This window comes from Opisthocomus hoazin, chromosome 22 (genome assembly GCF_030867145.1).
Source record: "Opisthocomus hoazin isolate bOpiHoa1 chromosome 22, bOpiHoa1.hap1, whole genome shotgun sequence".
NCBI classification, from domain to species: Eukaryota; Metazoa; Chordata; class Aves; order Opisthocomiformes; family Opisthocomidae; genus Opisthocomus; species Opisthocomus hoazin.
Window position 1 is genome coordinate 6,378,466 of NC_134435.1, and position 24,838 is coordinate 6,403,303.

General features: G+C 43.7%; 1 protein-coding gene across 4 annotated transcripts; it reads right to left on the minus strand.

Moving 5' to 3' along the window:
- Positions 1-683: 683 nt before the first annotated feature.
- On the minus strand, positions 684-23,782 carry TBC1D9B (TBC1 domain family member 9B). Of its 4 annotated transcripts, none has more exons than XM_075441433.1 (22): positions 23,610-23,782; positions 21,074-21,184; positions 17,960-18,078; positions 16,687-16,915; positions 15,786-16,044; positions 14,930-15,137; positions 14,584-14,796; positions 14,259-14,420; positions 13,500-13,650; positions 12,878-13,092; positions 12,007-12,124; positions 11,002-11,287; positions 10,183-10,312; positions 8,841-8,939; positions 7,932-8,000; positions 6,833-7,073; positions 6,402-6,467; positions 6,177-6,248; positions 5,704-5,736; positions 4,597-4,644; positions 4,056-4,162; positions 684-3,129 (listed from the first exon to the last, which is right to left on the minus strand). In XM_075441433.1, exons 1-22 carry the CDS (start codon positions 23,725-23,727, stop codon positions 2,437-2,439), a joined length of 3,747 nt encoding a protein of 1,248 aa, XP_075297548.1. In that variant the 5' UTR covers positions 23,728-23,782; the 3' UTR covers positions 684-2,436. The 4 variants fall into 4 exon arrangements, with proteins under 4 accessions (XP_075297548.1, XP_075297547.1, XP_075297549.1 ...); XM_075441432.1 differs by having other exon boundaries at positions 5,704-5,754; XM_075441435.1 differs by lacking the exon at positions 684-3,129 and adding an exon at positions 3,152-3,270 and having other exon boundaries at positions 5,704-5,754.
- Between the last annotated feature and the right edge of the window lie 1,056 nt (positions 23,783-24,838).

Genomic DNA, 24,838 nt, shown 5'->3' on the forward strand with positions numbered 1-24,838 from the left:
ACGCGCGCCTTCCGGCCACGTGACGCCGCGCTGCGAGCGAGGCCGCCGCTCTGGCGCCGAGTCCGCCCAGCCCCGCGGCGCCGGTACGCGGCCGCGATGGCGCCGGGTCGGTGGGGACAGCCTCTTACCTCGCCTTAAACAAACCAGTGACCGGGGCCCCGCGGCCCTCAGGCGGGGACGGCGCGCCGCGCAGCCGCTGGAAGCGGCCGTCGCCGGGAGGAGAAACGCTCCGCGGCCGCGGAACCAGCGGTCCCATCGGCACCGGCCTGGTGCCGCGTCAGTCGGTGCTGCACAAACAGTAAATACGGTGAGCCGTAGTTATAAAGAGAAAAAGGAAAAAAAAAGGAGAAAAAAAGAAAAAAAAAAAAAACAGAAAAAGGAGGAAAAAAGAGGAAAAAGAAGAAATAGGAAAAAGAAAAAAGACAAGAACAGAAAAAACAAAAGGGAAAAAAGTGAAAAAAGAAAAAATGAAAAATATGAAAAATAAGAAAAAAAGGAAAGAAAGTTTAAAAAAAAAGGAAAGAAAGTTTAAAAAAAAAAAGGAAAGAAAGTTTTTTTAAAAAAAGGAACAAAGTTTTAAAAAAAAAAGTCAGACTCTGGTCTGCTCCGTTCGATAACTGCCCTGGACAAAGAACAAGCAATATTCCATGAGCTTGGAGAAATAAAAGGCTGTCGAGGTTGACTACAGGATTCTGGTTCATTTATTGAGTACATGACAGATAAGACAGACAGACAGTGTAAAATCACATGTATTATTTGTACTTTTAAAAAATTACAATAAATTACTGAATAATTAGTAAAAGCAGTTTTACTAATGGCTGCTCTCCAGTGATACAGGACAGAGGAGGCAGAGAAATATGTACCAGCTGTGCATACATACAGAGAATGTCACAAGGGGGAGTTAACACTGAGTAGCACACCACGTAGTGTTAAGGAACACCCAACCGTTCGTGTCCTTCCCATCCTTCACCCTCCACCCGCTGCAGCAAACCTTGCCTTCAGCGCAGGGTCTGCTCTCACGGGGCAGCACCTTCTCCCGCTCGGCCCTGCCAGGCAGATGCCTGCGTACTGAGATGAATTTATCTGTAGGAACAGCATCGATTCTCCTTCCTCGGAGCAGACGCCCTGCTACCAGAAAGCTAACTCTTAGTTTCTTCTGGTCTTCATCGATTTAAAAGAGCAGTCTCTCAGTCTCCCAGCTATTTCATGTTTAACTGGAAAGAGACCTGGTCTACTGAGGTTTCCTGTAACGGGCTGATGGCAGAGGGCCACACCGCTTTGAATTCGTCCTCTTTCGGGGTAAATGCCCTTTGACATGTAGTAGTTTCTAAAAGCACGTCCATTGCTGGACTCTTTGTACAGGAGGTGTTCAGGCAGGACACACTGGGCAGCTGCAGGTAGCACAGCACCCCTCCTGCACATCCTCCTTGTACGTGAGGGCTGACTGATCAGAGTATTCGTAGGGGTCCACCTAAAAACCAGACCCACCACGAGCTAGTGAAAACGGGGAATCAGCAAGAAACCATGAATGTTTTCTGTACCGACAGGGAAAGTCCAGCAGACCAGCGTGCCACTGCCCTGTAACACTGAGACTGATTCGCTGACTCCTAATTTAGGAACATATTCCTTCATTATGACCATCATGAGCCCACTGATTGACTTAATATTACTACTCAAGTAAAGGAGCCTGTGGCTTCCCAGACCAACTAAAACCAATGGCTTTCAAAGAATTAGAAAAGCAAATGCTAGAAAACCATTTTTTTTTTCTGAAAACTCCTGAATGCTGAAGGAGAAAAAAAGGTGGTCATACACTATGAAAATGCCAAATCGCGTCTGAAAGAGACGTGCAGATCTGAGAAATGTCTGTGTGTAGACCTCGGGGTGCTGGGAGCGGTGGGGCACATTTGCATTATAGCTGCTGGGTCACAGAACAGCACCGAAGAACTTACAGGACTATTTCTAGGTCAGGGTCCCACAGCACTTGACTACACTGCATCAGCTCTCAGACTGGCAACCAGAGGTGAACGCGGCTTCAAGCCAGGCTGCATCTGCTCTGCAAGTTACCCAGGAACCTACAGCAAACAAGGGCAGGCAGGGAGCAGTTGCTGTCTGAAATAAAACTTCATTAAAATAAAAGATAGCAAAAGGCAGACATGCATCATTTATGGCGGTAATTCTATATGTAAGGGGCTATTAGGTTCTAATGGCTCTTGAGAATGTAAATCTAATTCTGTCAGCCAGAGCAGCCAAAGAAGCACCTACACAAAACAGTCACTGTCAGAAGCCCCTTATCGACTGGAATCTATTGTAATTGTGTAGTTACTGGTCTCTGATTAAACAAAAAAATTCCCCAAACACAACATACCAAACCATCCTGCCATCTGCCCCATCATCTCCCTGTTTTATCTCCCAAAGACAATTCCTGCTTTCTTGAGTTCACCCCGACAAGGAGGAAAGTTCATAGTCACTGGATGAACTAAACTGCCTCTCTACCTTCTTCTGGTTTTTGATCTTTTGCAGAATGTTGACCTTTTTCTCAAAGTAGTTTACAAGGGCTGTTTCTGTCAGCATGGAAGCCAAGATCTGCTCAAAGGAGATAGACCAGTCAGTATCAATGGTACTACCATACCTGGCAGCTGAACTACTGCCCTCACAACCAACCAGGACCGTGTCATCTGCAATGTCTTCACACTGCAGGGAGCCTGTGCTGACCATGGAGTAGGAAGACATGGACATATCATCTTTGGTTTCATCATCTGATAGCAGCTGTAAAGGAGAGCCTTGTCCTTCCCCTGGCCCATCTCCCAGAGTTTGGTTCTCCTGCTGTGTTTTTTCAGGCTGAGCATCTCCACAGGTTTTGTCCTCATGGTCAGCTTGGGGTTGCTGCTCCACTGCTGAATTCTGACTCTGTTCAGATGTTGGTGACTCCTCTTCACTCACAGCATCTTGGGTATTGTTTGCTTTGCAGTCCTCAGACTTCCTCATGGGCCTGCTGGAGAACTTCTTTCCAACCTCCCCAATTCGCAGAAGGAGACTGGCTACAGTGGCAATTGCATGGTACAGCTCTTGCTCCACTGGGTCCTCACTGAACATGTTGTAAAGAGTCTTGCACAACTCTATGAATTGTTCCTTTAAAAGGCAAAGACCAAAAAATCATACTTCAGGCTGAAAAAAGTTGACAGTGGCAGATGACAGAATCACAGAATATCTCAAGTTGGAAGCGACCCATAAGGATCATCGAGTCCAACTCCCTGCTCCTCGCAGCACTATCTGAAACAAAACCATACGACTAAGAGCATTGTCCAGATGTTCCTTGAGGTGAAGCAACAGGCACCATCTTGACTGACCCCTTGTTTATCTGCCTCCCCACTGAGTAAGTGGCAACTTACTGTACTGATTCAGAACAGTCCAATACAGGCAAGCTCTCCTCTCTCCGCTGTAGCAGCTAAATTGAGACTCAGCTAGAAATTTAATAGTGGTGGGCTTTTTGCTGACAGATGAACAGAGTGCTCACATATTCACATCTGAGAAAGCTTGAAGTTTTACTGCTGCCCTGCTACTCTTTTGTGGTCAGCTTTTAAGCATTTCCAAACTGGTTTAAGTAGCACCCATCAAGGAAGCTACACGCAGAAAAGATCACACCAGTCATCAGACTCTCTTTCCTGTAACCACATTCTTCGCTCTCCATCAAGCAGCTGTAACTCGAGGCAATGCAAAACCAAAAAAGCCAAACAAGTTTATATGACTGATGGCATATTTGAAACATACTGCTCTGGAGGGAAAACACAGATTGCAGTTCTTGTAGGAAAAATTGGTCTGGGAGGCAGAGAGAATCAAATCCATTTGACTGGTGGAAACAAAGCAGTTTGTCCATGTCCACTGAGGGATTCAGCACAAACGCGTGGAATTAGAGGCTTCTGAAGCTCACCAGACCAGAACAGCAGGGCAATCTACAAGCAAGGACTGAGTATGCTGGCAAAATGGCTGCATGGACTGCTGAATTCTCCACTAAGCTGTCAGTCATCTAACTGGAAACCTTCACATTCACTTCTTACCTGGCTCATTTTGGGGAGATCTTTAATGGTTTCTTTCCTGGACTCTTTCTCCTTGGCCCACATTCTTAGGTAGTATCTATAGTCCTGTGGACTGGTACCTTTCTCCTCTGCAAGGCAAGACCAAGTGACTACTGTCAGGCAGTTAATGGTTTCAGACTTAAAAAGTGAATGTTGTGCCAGCAAAAATCACGCTGGAAGCAGGTTTTATTGACCATTTGGGAAAGCATCTACCAGGAAGGCTGCAATGTCTTCTGCTGGTTTATCTGATCCAGCTCAGTAGAGCAAAAATTTTAACACTGCTGCATCAGCTTGACTTCTCATAAATGAATTCCATGAGTTGACAACTTTCCAAACATGATTTACAAATGTTATGATCTCGGGACGTAATAGAGTCAGACCAGTAAGACATAAGACAGATTTATTTCCTGGCTCACATCCCACTTTACCTCTGTCCACAAGGGACACTTTGAAAGGCCTCCTTGATACAGCAAAGGACAATGAAAGACAAGACTAGAATGTGGTCAATTTATGATGAAATTACCTTTTTCTGGACCGTTCTCATTTCTCCTTCCTTTATCTTCTTGGGTTTCTACAAAATTATGGAATTATAAAAAAATTATTAGTAGCTGATTTTCAGCAATACAACATGTGAAGAATGTAAGACAACTTGTACACAAATCAAAATCATACAAGAATATATTTAATAGAAGTTAGAGCTCACACTCCCACATCACGTTTGGAGGAGTGAACAGAACAGGACGGAAGCAAGAGGCTGATGGGATGAACTGGATAAAATGCCACACTGAAAAAGTAGGTTGAAGAGCTGAGGTACAGAGTAGAACTCTTAAAGGAAAAGGTGAAGCACAGATATGAAAGACAGCTAAGCAACGTGATGGCTTAAAGAGAAAGTTCAGTTATCCAAAGTTAGACAATGACAGGAAAAAAACCAAACCACCACTGAGCACATATGATGTGACACACACCATTATTGACTGACTGAACTGACACTTCGGGAGTAATGTGCAGAGTCTAACTTCACAACCTTCGCTTCTAGTTCCCTACGTTGTCACTAGACTTTATGGGAAATCTTGGCTCAACTCTGACTGTTACGTTAGCCATCTAGCACCAAACAGCACAATTATCTACCCACTCACTTTTTTTTGGACTTTTATTATATTTTGGCAAACATTTAGCACAGACGACACTTTGATCTCCTATTTGACAATCCCTAAAATTATCTTTTAAGAAGTAAACTAGTCTACTAGCAGTTTTACAATTCAACGGCATGCATTCATATTCCTTGAAATTAGAAGACTGCGGAGGAGGCACTGGTATCATCCACCCAGGCCAGCAAGCCTAGCACCCCCCCGACTCTGTTCTGAGTGTATTTTCCCCTGCCAGTTTCTAGGGCGAGATAAACCCCACTGGAAGAAGCCAGACAAAACCTACTTTGACCAAGGCTGAAACTCAATAGGTAGAATATACTGAAATATATCAAATTACTTATAGTACTTTATTCATAGTGGGAGTGTCAGGAGAGGGGAGCAGCAGCAACAACTTCAGAGTATTTAAAATAGCACACTGGTGCTGGCAGATGATATCAGCATTATAGCCATGCTCAATGCATGCACATAATCCATGGACTAACCTTGAGAGTCACAGTGCAGGCAGAAATCCAGCTCTGAGACAAAAGGAGATACTTGAGCAGCAGAGAAAGGGATTGAGGGGACAATATCCCAGATATTGTCCAGAAGAACAACAGAAGAAAAGGCCAGACATAGACAGACACAAAGAAGGAAACAAAAACAAGAAGAGAGACAATGAGACTTGCATGAAAAACCTAAATCATGGTGGGAGATGGGCTGGTAAAAGCACACTGCTCCTCCTCAGCAGTCTGTAACGGTGCTTCAGAGGGGTCCCACATGAAATGGGCGCTGAGCAGTTTAAGCTCCAAACTTCTTTCCCATCATGCAACAAAGACAGCAAACTCAAACGCACTGGCAATCTTAACATACTGCCACCACGAGACCATGCTCTGCAAAAAATCACTATTCATTGCACGTGGGTTTGTGCTGCAACTCCTGCCTAAACCGAGAGGTAAAGGCAGCAGTGCTGTATTACCTTCTGTTGTAACATCCTCTGTGAAGTAACTTGTGGCCTCCAAAGCGGACTCTGTCTCCTCTGGATTCAAAGCTGTATTTACAGAGAAGGAAATGTTAAGATCTCTAAGCTAATTAACAGCAGTATCACCCACTTCATTAGCAAAATTCATGAGGCATGCCTTTTCAATTGCATGTTAGAACAGACCATGCTCAACAGCAGCGATATAGGAAAGCAATCACTCACCGGGAGGCAGATGCAGTTTGTAAAGTACTTTGAGTTTTTCAGTGAGGTCACCATGGTACATCCCACCTGCGAATCAAAAAAAATGGTTAAGAAAATAGCAATTCGGATAAAGAATCATCCTCTGCTCACAGGCTCAAACCAGGATGAGTTCACATGCAATGAGGAAACGCTAAATGGACAAAGCCCTCTGCAGAAGCAGCAGAGAAGTCTACAGCAAAGCTGCATCTTGTTGGTTTGCCACCTGTAGTTTCTTGGAACAGCAGACTGCCTAGCAGCAAAAAGGCATCTTCTGTTCTGCCTGACGCTTTCTGTAAGGCTGTCACCCTCCCCTCAAGACAGTGCAAACATCACTTTCTCCTTTTAGTTCTCTGCTCGGAAAAGGACAGAAACAATTTTTGCCATATTCGATCATCTCCAAAAACACCACTTACTCATCCCTGTCACAAACTCCTTGAAGTTAATGAGAGAATCCCTGTTCTCATCCAGAAGCCGGAACAAACGCCCTGCTAGCACAGGCGTATGTGCGCCACAGGACCAGGGGGTCAAACTGACGAACAGCTCTTTGAACTGCTCCATGTCTATGCGATACTGCTCCAGGTAGGGTAAACTCTGATCTCGGCGCGCAGCTGCAGCACGATTATTTCCCCAGTAACAGCTCATCAGATACTTTGCCTTTAGAGGAAAAGGATTAATAGGTCAGATTATACCACACTACAACAGCCCACGGGAATGGAGACTTTGTTATAGGTCAAGAATAGCATTGAGTAAGCAGAGAAGAGACATTTCAGGACACACTGTTTATCTCCCCCATTATTCCTACCGTTACTTCACTACAAAGTAATATGAACTGAAGGAAGAGACAGGGACTTCACAAAAAAACCCACAAAGAACAGTGTTAAGTGAAAACCTGATTTCAGGTTTGAATGAAATGACACTATGGCTTCACTACAAAGTGAACATGCAGGCTTTAGAACTAAGCCTCTCTTTCTGAGCATACAGCACAGTGCAACTGAGTTTGCGGTGCCTTTGGTAAATGCAGTCGGGTAATATCACTCTCTTAAAAATACATACATTGACAAATAGACGCAAAACACTTCAGTTATTTTGTCACAATTAAGTTATTTTGTCACAATTACAGAGCAAGTCAACAGCAAACTTGAGAATAAAAACTGAGGTATAGTCAATCCTAGTCAAAGCTCCCCGTTCTAAGTGCTATGTTAAGATCTAAGAGATCGTGGAGTCAATGGAAAGTGCTCCTTTCCATTGACTCCACAATCTCTTTCCCAGTAAGTACCATTCATATACTGTGAACATGTTTTGGCCATCTTTGGGGGGTGGGGGGTGAAATCAATCGCATAGTAATGGTGCCAGTCTCACTGGCACCATGTATAACTACGTCGAACAGAATGAAACATCTGTTTCTGATAGGCTGGATTAAGAATCAAATCAAAGTCACTGCTTCCCTTTCAATTCTTTAAATGTTTGTTCTCTCTCTGTCAGAATACATTCTTCCTCACTCTAGCTTCTTACCTTGAACACTACATACAGCTCTTCCAGTTCTTCAATAGAGAAACCAATGTCAGCAGACACAGCTCGGACCTACAGTTGGGGAGCAAATAGAGCGAACAATTTATTTCAAAGCTAGAAAAATTAAATACGACTCACTGAAAAACCTGTGTAACATAGAAGAGAAGAAAACAAGCACACGGAGATATGACAAAGGACGGGAGGGAAAACCCAACCATTTAATACCTCCCATGCTATGGATTACAGGTCAGCAAGACAGTTTCTGGTCAAGCCGAAACTGCTGACACCTTGAGCAGCTAGAAAAAAACTACTGCACTTACTTCCTGTTTGTGCAGACCTGACTGTGCAGACTGTGTTGCCTCTCCCTCTTGTTTTTATCTTCATATGTTTGGCTCACAGGCATAGAAAAACAACAGTGAAAGAAACACGTGGACGAGGTTCTACACCTGGGACATGGGAGATAACTGCAACAGATGTGGATACTCCCCTTTGGCCATGAACCCTTCCATAAAATTCCCTAACATGCTAGCATACTCTCTAAATGTCAGGAAAATAATTATCTGCTAGCTAGCTTTTCTCAAAGACTCCAGGCAAGTAGTAAAACAGATAGCGCTAGGCAGTGGACACTACTACAAGACCCACAAGTGGTTTTTATCTCCCTTCATGCCAAATACCTCATTCGATCATGCCCTAGCACTTCAAGCCATTTTATTAGATTAACTAGAACCATGTGAACAAGAAATCTGAAAAGTCCATTATTCCAGCCAGTAAATCCATTTTTTCACATTAACTGCAATTCTTTAATTCACTTAAAACTGGGTCTGCTACAGAGCAAACTTTCTAGATCCTTACAGCAAAACACACTCCATTAATATGCCATTTGGTAGCTCATTCAATTGTGGATTCACATACCACGCTCTTCTTGGCTGTATCCTCCAGAGACTGGATCACTTTCAGCCTTTGTTTAAAACGCATTTGTTCAATGTCATCTGCCTTCAGATTGCTAAATTTCTACAAGAAAGGAAGCAGACCAGGTCAACATCATCTCCTAAAAAAAGAACAAAACCGGTTCAATTACATGTTCTTTAACGAGTATACTATCCTCTCAGAGATGATCTAAAACCCCTAGAAGCTTTTTACCAGTAGCAAGAAGATGAGGAAAAATTGAGCCCTATTCCCTATTCACCCCTGTCCTGCAAGAGAAGTCATTCAGAATTCAGGAGAAATCCAGCATCAGAGGTTTCTAAAGAACAGCTAAAAATGCACCTCTCAGGACTGACAGAAATGCAGACCCTATACTCTGGCAGAAGTAAGAGAACGGACACGTTGGCATTCCTTGCAGCCCTGTTTGTTTCTAGGACCTGTATGGGATTCAGCTAGGAACACCAAAGGTAACAGGCTTTTCTACTGCCTAGGTCAGACACGTAAGATGAATTTGGCAACATTCTTTTTAAAAGGAAACCAAGAACAAACAGAGACGGTAGATTTGAAGAAACAAACAAAATACCTAGCTAAATGATAGCTGTCTGACTGTAAGCAGCTGGAAGGGGACAGGATGAAGAACTGGCGATAACAAGGGAAATGAATCCACATTTGGGGTTCGACCAGACGATCCACAGAGGTCCCTTCCAAACTCCTACGATCCTATGATTCTGTGATCTACCACAGCGTAGCAGAGAACTATCAAACACCAGTTCTCTTCCCTGTGTTGTTTCCATCATTCAGATACAAGTTTCTTCTGAATTTGTTCTCAGTATTAATAACGAGGTATACCTCCACCAGTGCAGAGGTATTTCAACAGCATTGGCACCATTCTTTGGTCGCTTTCCTATTACTATAATACGGATCCCAAAACAGGATTCCTGTGCTCGTGAACTGGGATGCTTCCATGTTTCTGCAGTATACCTCACAATTTTTACCCTGAATTTCCCTCCCCAACTCCCTAGCACTGACAATCCTCACACACAAGTAAGAATGGAGACTTTTTTTGGCAAAGCAGGAAGCAATCTCTGTAATTTTTACTTATGTCCAGTCTTCATTTTAGTCTCCACTGGTGTTGGGGAGATTCTTTGTAATCCACAACAGCCAGCAGCGTTAGGCTCTACTCATACCAAACAGAAGGATTAATGGCTTGGGCCTGTAGTCCTTGAGCACCTCAAGCTATGAACACCATTCAAATTCTGGCTGCACAAAACACAAAACTGGATGTGAGTAGAGAAAAATCTCTTGGGCAAAAACTAAGCCAGAACCTTACCTCATAGGATGTTTTGATGAGTTCAAAGACGTCGACTTCAAGCGGAGGGTCATCTCCACTCGTCAATAAGGCGTGCAGGTGGGGTATAGGGGGAGAGACACTCTGTTTGTTAACTACGTTGTCCAAGTATCTGTGGGAAAAAAACAGAACAGACGCAAGACTCCAGGAATTAGTGTCCACGAAAAAAAGTAATATTCGAAACGCATCATTCCCAACTTCTTTGTATCACTAATCTAAACATGTAGAAAAATGTAATTTTTCCCAGCTAACCTGCAATGCTACCCTCAACATATCTGAAGTAAAGTTGACTTTCACGCTATTTTTGGGGTATCTGCTCTTTTTAAAGTGGCCTTCTAGTAGTAAGCTGAAGATCTTGCTGCACATAGAAGAGATTCACATTTCAAACAAGAAAATTTTGCGTTTACTAGACTTGGCAGATCTATGCTTGATAAAGTTTTATGTTTCTAGAAGGTGATTCCTGCCAGGATCTGTTCTTAATAGCAGATCAGAATTCTTCTGTGAATTTTGGATAAAACAACCCTTCGGAGTTCAAATTCAAACTGAGAAGCGGGAACGCATAATGCTGCAAAGCGAACAATTCCAGTAATTTGGGATTGCTCCATACTTGAGCCAAAATTTAATTTCAGCTGTTGCAGAAAGCAATAGCAAACCTCTCTGGAGCTCAAGTTTCATCCTACAGCGTTATCTGTGACCTGCCACGTAATGGAATTTGGTAGAAAGATGATAACTAAAACGGTACTGTTGCAACTCAGTTATAAATAAGAACAACGAATGATAAATAAGAACAACGAATGGTACCTGCCCAGAACAGTCATGGCTTCACCTTCATCACAGCACTGTAACAACTTCTCCATGTTGGCATCAAGTATGGCCAATGACACCTGCAAGATAAACTTGATTCCCTCATAGAAAAAGCAGTCGACAATGACCACGGCACTCTCAAAGGGCATGACACTGAGAAAGAGAGTGAGAAACCAGGAAAGGGATATGGTGGAAATCACTCCCAGGTCCTGCATCTTTTCTGACAGCTGTGGAAGATATTCTCGTGTAAGTTCTTCAAAGATGCCTTGGTCCACCAATGCACCTGGGAAGACAAACAAAAAAATCGGTAGAACTCAAATTGGTGGTATCATGGTACTATACCCAAGCTCATAAATTACTAAACAGAATAGTGGGAGTTCACCTTAATTCCATATAAGCCTCTTAACATCAGAACTAAAATGAACACATTTATTTGGATTCGTTCCCTTTTCTCAATAAAACCAACGTATTTAGGTAAAGACTATTCCTATATTGCAGAGCATGCAGCAACAGAATCTCTCCTTGATCTGTGCATTTTCCCTGAAAGGAGGGGTGGAAGATTACTGATACTACAGCATTTACATCAAACTATACTCTTTTATACAGACCATCTTTAAAAGCCCATGAAGCAGGGCTTTCACTAACCTTTCCTGGAAGCCTATTCCAAAGATACAATACATCATTCAGATGGGTAAAAAAATAACACAATAATTTTCTTCTAGATAGGCCTCCTTACTGCTAATGGTCCCTCCTGCTACCAACTTTTAGAGACTTCATCTTCCTTGTCACTACAAGGTAGTGCTACTACCTTGGCAGCCTGCAGTGTCTCTTCCTATGTCTCCATCAGACACCTGCAACTTTAAAGGGAACAGGGTTGTGCTTCATCATATTTAAAATGCATCACATTCAATTCATTCTGAACAACAAAACGTTCCTGAGAGGATGCTGGTGGAACTGCAGCTGAAAATCCAGACTCCAGCAATGAATTTGACAAAGACTCACCCACTACTCTTGTGTTGTAGTAATCTGGTAACATTCTCTCACATAAAGCCACCAGGAGCCAGAAAGCCTCTTCCTCATTGCAGTATAGCAACAGTACTGACGTAACGATGTTCATGGCCTACGAGCCGGCAGAGTTAAATATGCAGATATAGAAGAGAAACATGAAGATGTTCGTGAAAGCTCTGTCATTACAGACCAAACTTAAAAAGCATGAATACAGCAAAACTGTCACTAACAGTCACATCTATTTCCAGGTTTCACTGGTATCTGAGTCAATAGATGATCCCGAGCCTGTTTCAATCACCTTCCTGTTTCAATTCCTCTGTTTGTAAGGCAGCAAATAACACAACCACTTTTTGTCAAGCACTTTCATTAATCAATGTGACTAAGCATAATTTTCAAAGTTTTCATAAAAAGCTTTGTAACAATTTGGTCATAACGGAACAACATAATGAGAACCTCTAACACCAGAGCAATACACAAAATTAATCTGAATTTCCACTTGAGTTGTTTCACAAGCCAGCAACTGGCTTCGTTTTCAATATGCTGCCCATGTGCAAGGTCATTTATTCAATTTAATTGCTCTTTTTAATGAAACCAGAAAATGGTTTTGTTCAACCAGGGAAAGCTCTAGCAGGAAAACTAGTAAAAACCTCTGTCATTACACCTAACAGAAATGTGCAGTCTGTTTAAATGCTGCATCCAAAGGACAGTTAAAAGGTCTCGCAACACCACCACTTCTTTCCAACTTTCACACCACCACATGGACAGCATGAAGGAAAAGTCTGAAACTGAACAAAAAACTGCACAAAAAGTCCAAGTCAATCATGGTCACTGTGTAGGGCTAACAAATCTAAGACTTCTTTCTTACCTGACAGTACCCAATTGTTGGATTTCTGAATGCATAAGCTGTTAAGACTCTCCGGAGGGCAGCAATTCCCAACTCATTCTGGAAGGCAGGATGTTCTGGCATAGAACGGTGCAGATCTCTCTCGATTTCCTCTGTAGCAAGATTGTACTTTCCCATTGACTTTTCAACAAGATCTGCATAGTAACCCGGATGAGTCACCATCTCATTCCAAGCCCCTGCAATGACAAACAAATACTGCTTCACCTCTTGAGCTTTAGAATACAGATTTTACACCCACAGTTTCAGAGAAGAGGCAGCCAGGAAGCACTACATGAAATTAGCAACTACAAATGGATATGAAAGTATAGTAACAAACTAATTGTTGAATCACCATGTTAAAGACTAGGTCCCACCACTGAAACGCAGATAAAGGAGGCGAAAAGAGCTACTACGCTCATAAAGAATTTCATTTCAGGAAATGTGACTACTGCATTTTTGGCAAAAACACCATGAAGTATCATTCAGGTGGAGTTAACTTGTGATTAATTTCTTCTGAAATGAGCTAAGATTTATACCTTTTCCTTTGAGATGTGCAGAAAGCTTGTTCCTGCTAGCTGTTAAAGTATCCAGCACAGCCTCCTACCTGAGAAAAGGAGCCACAGCTCTCCACGAAGATTCTCTGGGATTCCTTTTTGCACTAGCTCCCTAGTCTTGACAGTGCGATACATACACATCCCTCGCCCATATTCAAAGAAATGAATGTTCCAAGACTCTTCCTTCATCTTCTCTTTTGCCTTCACAGGAACAAATAAGGCCATTTTAGGAGATTAATGCAATTATATGTTTGTAGGACATGTGATTTCTGGGTATACTCAGGCCTATTTTCATAAAAGAAATGCATTGTGACGTTTAAAGCCTTTCTTCTTACTGCTGAATAAATGGTGTATGCTAATCGACACTGTTCTGAATCAGTTCTGACCTTGCTTAAAGTCAAGTCTTTACGATACCAACATGGGCTGCGCAATGGCATTACACTTTGTAAACTACATAAATGCAAGCAGAACCATAGCCTAAGACAATTAACTAGCAAGCAGACACCAGTTCTCTGCTTTCTTAATCTGAAGAAAAGCAGTTCTTCACAGATACGAATTTACATCCCAGAAGCAGAGTAGCACTAATTTCTCAGCCTCTACTCAAATATCTCAGGTATCTCAGGACTGACACAGTAAGCTGACAGTCAGGCTACATCTCTGCAGCACTATCACTGTGACAGACACAGCAGCAATACTGCAGGACTGACATGGGGTAAAATGCATTTTCAGAGCCTTAGAGTAGGACAGGAAATCTGCAACCTACTGCAAACTATTTAGAATGAATTGGTTTAAGTTAAAATCTTATTTACCCCTTTGGGTCCCAAGAGCTCCTCGGAATTTCTTCTGAAGAGTTTGAGGAGCCCCTGCGAGGCTGTTGGCACTTCCCCGGCACAGAAGTTGACAGGTCGACTGCTGAGAGCTGAGGTCGGGCTCACTGCAAGCGGGCTGCTGGAAGGCAACTCGGGAACCTCCTGAACAACAGAACATAGAGCATCTGAGCTCAGGCAGCCTCCGTCCTCTGCTAATTGTCTAACAAACAGACATCACTTGCTGGTGACGAGCACTGTCGACACACTGCAAGGAGCATTATTCTGAAAAGCTGACAAACGCTCCTCCCAGCTATTTCCTTAGTACCTCGCAACCAGGATCAGCCAAATTCCACTTCCACTCCCTGTCGCTGCCACATGGTTTCTTGGATGGCGTTCTCTGCAAGAAGTCAGAGATCCTCTGTACCAAGAAATCTCGGTCTTTCAGATTGGCAAAGAAGAAGGTCATTTTACTTTTAGTGCTGATGGACAGGGGGCTGGGCAAGACACTGGAACTATCTGCTTTCTCAACTATTGTCACCTAGAAAACAAAGACAGGGGCCATTTGGATCTATCAGATTCTCCATTATCTATAAAGCACCCTACAAAAGCTAAGAAGCACAGAAAAGACAGGAAAGGCCTGTAGTCTTAACATACAGCTAAGCAATCCCCACCTCCCTGAGAGGAATGATGAGGTGGCAGGCCTCCTCTGCCTTGCTGGCAAAACAGATGTAATTGTTGGAAACAAACATCTGGCCAGGAATATGCATCTTGTTGAATGGTGTCCACAAGGTACAGTCTGTATGTCCATCCAGACATTCATCCTTGGGCAACCGGAAAGTGGCACGGTAGCACTCATTTTTGGCTCGAGCATCCAGGTCTCTGGGGAAAAGTAAAGAGTAGTTCGCAGAGGTTTTTTCTCATTTGAAAACCCCACTCAAACACCAATGTTAAGTGTTCATTCCAACAACAACCTTCAGACTGTGCTGTGTATTCTTAGTATTAATTTCTCTAACTGAGATGCCACCCCTTATCTGACTCCTCTTTCAGCCTTCAGACATGCTTCATGGACAAGGTATGTCCTGCAATACAAAATGAAATACGCAAGTGCATCTGCGAAACTTAAATGCTACATCAGGTTCTGAAACTGCGGAGGACAGTCCCCAGCGGGAGGATCTATTACAATACAAATGTATATTGCTTTTTATAAATCTTCAACTTCAGACAAAGGGGCTGATGTAATTTTCTTCTTTCGCATTTTCTTTAAACAAGATTCTCAGCTGTTTCTAGTTGCAAATTCCTTCTGACAGTGCTTAGTCATGCATGAGAAAGACATGAGGGGGTGTGTGAATTCAATACTAATTTAGGACAGAAAAAAAAAGAAATGGCAGAAGGCTAATGACTGAAATAAGTGATGCAGCCCTCAGAGTGAGAAAACCCCAGTGGCACCTGGGAGCCACATAGTAATGCAGATTTATTCCTACAATCCCCTGTTATCTGTCTTTTCTTCTCACTGCTGGAAACATATACCTTTTTAACGCAGAGATGTTCTTTAGAGGCTTCCTGGGCTTCGGGAGGGACTTGTCCTGCAGGAAGCTCTCATTATCCAATAGCTGCCGCATAGCAATGTTAGCCAACTGCTCCATCAGCTTGAATGTCTCATTGATGTTGAGAAACATGGAAAAATAAAGTTCATTGTCCCTTGTGCTTACTTTAATGCACTCCGGGAACAGCAGCGTAGCATTTTTTTCTAGCTGGGTTACATCCACCCACTGGATCACCAGTGTTACTGGGGAAAAAAGTTTAAAAAACCTGCTATTACAATTTGAGGCAGAACGACAAACAACAAACAAACAGAAACTAAATTCAAGCAGCAAGTAAGCTCTCAGTGTTGCAGCTTTTTTCCCCTTTTACACACGGACAATTCTTTTCTTTATACTTCTACTGGGTTCTCCAAAAATACTTGGAAATATTCTTTGGGATTAACTAGACTAGAAATAATGCAGTTCCAAAAGGACTATCTTCCATCCAGTAAACACTTTCAACTACAATTATCCAAGTTTTCACTCCTTCTTTCCAGCAAATTATCTTTGGACTCCGGAGTTCAAGCTTTGTAAATACTGGGTCCTGGCGGTGGTTCCAAATAAAACTCACCGAGGTAAAAATATCGCTTGGTTCTCTAATCTAGCTGAAGTAAGACTTCAGGTGTACTTGTACAACTTGAGAAATGTTTTGAAAAATTACTCAGGCGTTTAGTCTAAACCGAAGTGCCTATGAGTGCAAGCACTGATCTATGCACTGAGCTAGAGCTCTAAGGATTCCTACAGGAAAATCACTATCAGCTTAAAAAAACAAGTTCACACAAAAGATCAATTGCATCACAAAGATCACGGGAAACGGAAGAAAAACAACTAGCAGGCTTATAACTCACCCTCTTTGCCCAGCAGGAAGGAGTAGAAACAGAGGTGATTGACCGTGAGGTACAGCCAACCCTGCCTGGGTACTCGTCCCTTCCAATAGCTGCAGGAATAGTAATTGACCAACTTCTCCACCTCGGGCATCCCGAACTGCTTCCGCATCTTCAGTTCGGCCTCTTTGAATTTACCCGGATCCTCTTCACTCTGGGGCTGCTCATTCTTGTTCTCTTCAGCAATTATTCCCTGAAAGGACATGGGAGGAGAGAGGAAGAAATGGAAGGGAACAAGCCTGCTGACAGACATAATATACAGCAAAAGGTCACAGCAGCAATCCGGAAGACAGAAAGAAGAAACACGACACAGCAGTTATCATTTCTCCTGTCACGTTAGAGAAATGGCAAAGACATGGAGAAAGAGGAGTCAGATAGTCAGGGAGTCTATGATCTGGGATCTGCTCCCGAACGCATCCAGCAAGCATTCCTGTTTAACGTTTGACTGAGCTTGACGGCTGGCCTGGCAACACTCTGAACACTCCGCAGGAGAACTGAAGTCTACTTGCACTTGTAAAGATGCTTCTTCAACAGGAAGAAGATCATCTGCCAGGAAGGGCAGAACTCTGCAGTCTGTCAGATCTTGACCGGCCAGAAGGAAAAACAAATGACAACAATCTCTGTCACACACAGACACACACGGAGAAAATACAAAGAATCTGACTCGAGCACTGGAAAAGACTCAAATTGCTACTGTTCAATAAAAAACTCTGGAGAATTTGTGGGCTGGGACTCCTAAGTGTGTTAACTGCACAACAAGCAGAGACACTTGTCTGGCTCAGAAGTCAGTGGAAGTTGGGGTGCAGTTCTGTTACAACCTAGATGCCTTTTAGATCATCGTGGCAGAGCAAGTACATTGCTTGCAAACTAGAATTCTCTCTCCCGTATTTGTTGCTAGATGAACCCTCATTAAACATTCTCTCTGCATTAAAGCTACAATCAGCAAGGATTTTAAGGAGGTATTATATTTTAATTAGTAGGCTGTTCCTTGAGATCTACTGCTCAAAACCTTCTCTGCCCCAAATACATTTGTCCAGTGTTACAACTGTACCATGATGCTGATAAATCTGTATGCGTTCCATGGCAATTCCAAATGTATGTATGTCTTAACAGGGAGCAGAGAGAAGTTTTGCAGTGGAGCTTTTGCTCCTTCCCTCCCAAAGGTAAAAACTTCTTAAAACCACCTCCCCATTCTTTCTCAGGATCTGGAGGTCCTTCAGGGAAACATGTCGCTTACATGTATCTTGCCCTTGACAAAGGTGGTGATATCCTCTTCATTATCAAAGATGGACAGAGTCTGCAGTAAGTTATTCTCCAGCCATTCCCAATGCTTTGTGATCTCTTTACGAGATGATCCTAATTGCAGGGGTGAAAGATGATGGGAAGACCAAAGAAAAAAGAAATCAGAACAAGGTCTTTTTTCCTCCAGGTTCACTGCGGGAAACTAATAATTACCAAACAGCAATCAGGACAAATCAAACACACCAACTGTATACATGTCAAGGATATTTCACGTTCACCAACACCATGTTTCTAATGAAATATCTCCACTGCCACCAAGTATATTCAGTACTCTACCAACTGATCATCCTATTTGCCAGTGCACACCAAACACAGCTTTTTCCCAGGCCAACAGCATTCTTATGTTCCAGACAAGAAGTACTCTTTTAATTTCTGGTATTCTAATATAAAAATAATGAACTTTGAGAGGAACCTTGAAATTTCAGAACAACTGAAGGTTTTACACATACAGAGAGGTTCCATTTTCCACAGGCAATGGTCAGCAGAGAGCATACAATTCCAGAACAAAACGCAACCAAAATATTCAAGTCAGAATGTGCTTTGCTTTCTTAAATAATGTCTCAGCGAAACTTGTCATCAGTTAGTTGTCTTTAACCATACAGTCCACAGCAGTTGACAAAGGATAAGATTCACCATGTAACCAATTTAAAGAACTCTGCTATAGAAAGCTGCCTTAGTTAGTTGCCATTATTTCAATGATTTGTGTTTACTAAAAGATTTCTTCCTCTCTATCAAGGCTACCACTCTATTCTCCTGTAGACAGAAAAAAAATGCAGAAGAAATAAAAACAGCAATTCATTTTTTTTAACAAGAAACATCATTAAATGCAACAAAAAGAAATCTGTTTAAATGCAAATTAAAGATATTTGTAAGTTTCTCTTTGACAAATTCCAGTAAATTTATCTTCTGCAGTTTCATACAAAAGCAGTGGGATATCTAAAAATGCTAACAGCATGACTCCCACTACTCGATTTCTGTGAGTACATTAGACCCCTACATGTGGCTAATGATGGAAAAGAAGAAAGCAGCAGACATGAGCAGCAGCTCCCTGACACTATTGCTCCACCTGACTTTCTTCTTTAAGAGGCATCTTCAGCAACGAAATAGTCTTCACGTATTTGTAGTTGGATACCTAACCACAAAACCCAGTGCCAGCTAATCTGTGGTTTCATAAGCAAAAATACCTCCAGAACCTGAAACCAAAAACTAGAAGCAAGTAAGCTGCCTCGTCTCAAAGGACTGCAGGGCTACGAATTTGCGTTTGTGTGTACAGCCCAATGGATTAGACAACAAACAATTTTTCTTTTGCTTCTGTGTGGAAGTTTACTGAACATCTGTCCTACCCATCTGACAGTGTTTTTAAAGCATAAATCATTTTGAGTAATACAAAATGATTTATTTTAAGGGCACAGAATTATCAGCTATAGGATGCTTTGGTTGTGGAAAAAAAACACAGGTCCAGCAACAATGGCAGAGGAGCAAAGTCTGTGTTCTGTTTTGTTTCACAAGCTGCACCTCTCACCAAGTGACAGCAGACAAACTGCTAAAATAAGCCAGTCCTCAATAATTGACATATTTCTAAGAACAACATTAGAATGACATACATGAAGGAGTAAAATTTTGCAATTCCTACAAAGAGGGTTGTAAGAACAAAGTGCTGAAAGGCCAAAGCTGCACGCACAACAAGACTGCGGCCCGCTAGTATTTGCACGTGATAAATCATAAATAAAATACATGCATTTTTCAACTAGAGAGCTGTACACATTTTGTAAGTTCAACTAAATGCCAGCACTATTAGTTCCACAGTAAAATGAGAACCAGATATGATTAAAAAAAAAAAACAGTTTTGATGAAGATAATGTATTTACTCCAGCATAATAACTTATGAGACTCCATTTGGTTGTTATATAGCCCATCTCATTTTACCACACTGCATTACTTCAAAAAGTAACTGAGATATAGAGGATATCAACTAAACACTCCTGAATTTGTAAAAAAAAGCCACACTCATTTAGTGTCAAGATACCACAAAATTTCAGATTTGCACTGTATGTAGCCACTAAACATTCTGCTTTTTTCATGCAGTTTCTGGCCTGTCATTTTGTTTTCTGTGTTTCTTCCTCTCTGCCTCTCCCCCTCAAAAGGGAAACTGAGTCTCTGTGAAACATGGCAACTTCTAAACCTCTCTTCTGCAGAATTCCAGTAGCTCTGCAAGGCAGAATATTGTGTTGGTTGCCTGGGGAGAAGATGGGAACAGGGAAAACAAAACATGAGCACCTGCGGGCTTAGCAAATGATTACTTCATGCTCAGATTTCACATCTCAACCACAAAGTGAGAAGTGAAGATTCTTCTTATAAGCAAAGTCAGTCTAACAAATACTTCTGAAGGTATTTTCTCTTTGGCAACTAGTAGGACCTCGTGCTTTAATCACAGTTCACCACCAGATACTAGAAGGCTGTACCATGATATTCTAATACAGCAGTTCTATTTCTCAAGTAAAAGGGGGCAAGGATTCTTGACGATTTTAAAAAGTATCATTGTAATATCTTTTTCAGAGGTAGTACATCTGTATATCTATCACATGCCAGAAATAGCAGAAAAAAATTAATTGGATCAAGACAGTAAAGTGATTGATTCCCCAAAGAGTGTTTGGCACCTTGAACGACCTTACACGTTCCCATCTCGTAGCGTGCTCCTGATAAGCAGGTCTTGGCACAACATTCATCGTCCCACAGCAATCATCATCATGGTTTTATTCTCTGAAAAATCTCACTATGACCTTGCAAACAGATACACCCTGGAAGAAAGAAAATTCTTCACATCTGCAGAAATGGAAGCTTTTACAGAGCCTTAAGTTCCTAAGCTGCAGTTTAAACAACACTGAGACATTTTGTCATTCCTGGCATCTTCCACTACCCCATCAGAAGCTCTAGAAAGTTTCCTGAGCAGTCACAGAATACTCCTGTGTGGGATAACTGATCGTCTGAACCAGACAGACAACGGAGTCACACAAATCCAGTCCCTGACAAGGGTCACATCAACACGTACCGCATGCCACGGCCCAATACACTTGAGAGTCCTGAGTCTGGTGCAGAATACGGTATGGGGCAACTCTGGCACTGGAATCCAAAACCACATCTAATGTTCCTACAAGAAGACCTAGGAGGCAAAGAGAGAGAAATTAAAACAATGTAATACCAAAATGAAGAACTGGGTTCAGTAGAAATACAGGATCAACGCTACAGAAGAACGCCCATGTTCATATCACGCATGCTGTGATGGAAGAGCAATGGCACTTGGTCGAGAAAATGAAGACGTACATCCCATCACTGCAAGCAATTTACCTATAAACCAACTACAGCCAATCCCACCGGTAATGGATAAAGGTTAGATGGCAATTAAATGTCTACTAAACCTCCGCCTTCCTAGGAGGGTTTTCTAATTAAAGGGAAATGTTTTTTCCTCTGTGGGGTTTCGGTTGCTAATAGTGATTTTTAAGCCTACTAAACTAAAACACAGAAGAGTTTTCAGTACTGTATCGCTCAGCATCATCTTTGCAAACAGCAAGTAAGACAACTCCCCCAAAATGGAATCAAATAGCTGGTACTTACAGGTTACAGTGATGTTTCTACAAGTACTTCAGTTAAAGAAAGAAGGCAGAGAATCAACATTTGGTAACACAGAAGTTAAAATATTTTTTTATATGAAGCTAAACAAAAAAGTAGGCACTTCCAGAATAAATGCTGACAGCCACCTGCCTTTGTAAAGCAAATCCATTTATTTCAATTAAGTCTATTTACTAGATCAATCAAATATCTAAGATGATGCTTTGCTTTGTTATTCTAGATAATGTAGTATGAGCATCTTTGATGCAATTTAGTTTTGCAACATCCTCATGATTAAAACTTTTCTAACATTAGAACCTGGAGAGGGAGCATGGTTCCTCCTCTGGATTGCTATTTTCCCCGCTCTCCTCCCTAGGGTTTGGGTAAGTCTGAGCAAACTGTACTTCACCGTATCTCACTCATTATCATGAAGTGTGCTACTTCCTCCCCTCTATCTCTCTTGGCTATCCAAAAGCAAGTAATAGCTCAGGAATACACCACTGATCATACTGCAAGAGAAAGGCCATCCGTAGCAAGCTCATCCGGTAATCCTTAAAACAAATAGGTCTGTATCCAACACAGCAGGATCTCAGTTTTGGCTCCGGGTTTCTTGTGTACAGTTTTAAGTAGAATACGGATTAAAAAGTCATTTTGGATACTTCCTACAACAATACTGTATGTGTCAAATATTGACATAGGGACTGCTAACAAGACATGTTTAAGAACTTCACTATGGCAGCAACTTAAACACCTTCCCAGCTTGGCTGAGCATCTACATTCTAACTCTAAAATGCCAACTCACAGCTGTACAGCTCCTTGAGGAGGACACGTGGCTTTTAACACACAGGAGCTCTGAAGAAGACTCTCTTACTGAGCTAAACTAGCTCCAGAAGTAAACTCGCTCAAAGCTAAAACCAAGGACATGGTCTAGCAGGTGTGGTGGTGTTGGGTTGACGGTTCGGCTTTATGATCTTTGAGGTCTTTTCCAACCTTAATGATTCTATGGTCCATTTAAGAATAGATCAGTTTAAACATTTCCAGAATAGCACCAGGTGTCATTTCTTCTTGTAAAAACCCGGGAAAATTCCAGACTACAATTTTATGCCTACATGCAAAACTACACAAGTAAGCTATGTTACATAAAACAAAGTAATTCAAAATAATCTTAAATACTGTGAAAAGACGAAATATGCTAAAGATGTTTATCAGCTGTGTCACTTCTGTAGTTAGTATCTTTGGTTAACAGGGCTAATACATGAACCTCGTTGTGCAGAAGACACATTTAATTATTCACATAACTATGTAAGCATTTTGCACGTAACTGAGGTGTTCTAAAAGCGAGAGGATTTTTTCACTGTCGTTAGCACTGAGCCTTGGTCACAGTTCTGTTATTTTACCAGTTTCTGTCACCAAGCATGGCTATCGGGCAGACGCATGCAGGGGCAGTTTTCACTGGGCTGTACCCACACAACTTCACCCAATTTTCATATAGGTATTAATTAAAAATAACGCTTTATTTTCACCCTCTAGATTTTGGAAAACACACACACACGGGGGGGGGGAAGTTGCAGAGAAATCCCCTCAGTAATTCCAGGCAACACGAGCACGACAAAGGAGCCATTTTCGGCAAGGGAAGGTGATCATCCCAGCCGCCCCCACCACGGGTATTCGCCCTCCCGAGGCAGCGGCACCGCCGGGCAGGCCCGATCCCCCCTTCCCCCCCCGTCAGCGGGCACCGGGCACAGCGGGGGCCGGAGGGCGGGGGCTCGCCGGGGTCTGCAGGCAGCGAGGAGAAGAGAGGGGAGCGGGGCCCGCATCGCCTCCTCCGCCCCAGCTCCAGCCCCGCGGCCGCCGCCGCACCCAGACGGGCAGTTCCCGCCCAGCCCTGAGGGGACCTGCGCCGCGGTCCTGCGGCGGCCCCTCAGCCCCCTTCCCCCCGGGCCGGGCCGGAGCCTCCCCTCAGCCCCGCCGCGCCTCACCCGTGAGGCCGCCCCCTTTGCCGTGTCCCCGCCGGCGCTGGAGCAAGAAGAAGGGGTTGGCCCGCTCCGTGACCCACAGCGCGCCGGCCAGCAGCACCTCCTCGGGCCCCAGCCACATCGCGGCGGCGCGGCTCGGCTCGGCGGGGCTCGGCCCGGCCCGGCCGGAGCGGGGGAGGCGGCGCCGGGGGAGAGGCCGGGCCGCGCCGACGGGTCACGGGGCCGCGCCGGCGGCCACGGCGCCCCCTAGCGGCCCGGCCCCCTCACGGCAGCGGGGCGGCGCCAGGCGGCCGCCGTGGTACAGGGGCGAGGGCTGCGGCTCCGCAGCGGGGAGGTGGCGGGTTCGGGACCCGCTCCCCCGGAGTGCGGCCGGTGCCAGCCCCCTGTGCGGGCCTCGGTGGGCGGCTGGGGTCCCCTCCTCTGCCCCTCGGCGGCACCCTGCACTGAAAAGACCTTTGTCAGGGCGGATCGAATTTGACAAGAACAATGCACTTCTATGGTAAAAATCCAGGCCTTTGAGAAATCTTCCCATGCAACCCTGAGGGACCCATTGAAGCTGCCATTAACTAAGCAGACTATTGAAATGCTCCCTCCCGTTCTACACGCAGTAATTTATTGTCAGAAAGCTCCCAGCGCAGCTTGGCAAGGGGCTACAGCCTCCCCCAAACTGCTGCCCCCGGCCCCCTGCACAGCGGGGACGCGTCCAACTCTCCTGCCCGGGCTGGCGATGCTTCCACCTCCCCTTTGGGAAGACGAGAATTCATCTACCAGTCATTTATCATTCATTTCGCTGCGAAGCGCAAGCGCCATCAGGCATGGCCAGTGCCTCAGCCAGCCAGGCTGTGCCCCGCCGCGATGGGGTCCCCGGGGTCCCCAGCATTCCCGTCCTGGCGGCTGGCCCCGGGTTGGTCCCTGTTTGGTGGCTCTGGAGCCCATGCAGGGCTGGCGATTCAGTCTGGGGACGGTCTCTGCAGCAAAGAGGAGAGCAGGAGGTGTGGGTCCTTCTCGTCTCTTGGTCATTCAGTGAACCGCTGTTCTTGTTTTATTCACCATTTTAGAGTCTCCCTGCAAAATCCAAAAGTGTTACAACAGCAGAAAACATTGACATCTACTGTCTCCGTGCTTAGTGCCCAGCTCCCAGCAAGGTGGGAATACCATGATTTCTTTAGGCTGCAGATCCTTTAACCCTGGGATGATCTGTCATTGTCAGCGCGGTGCCTTAACCTCAGATG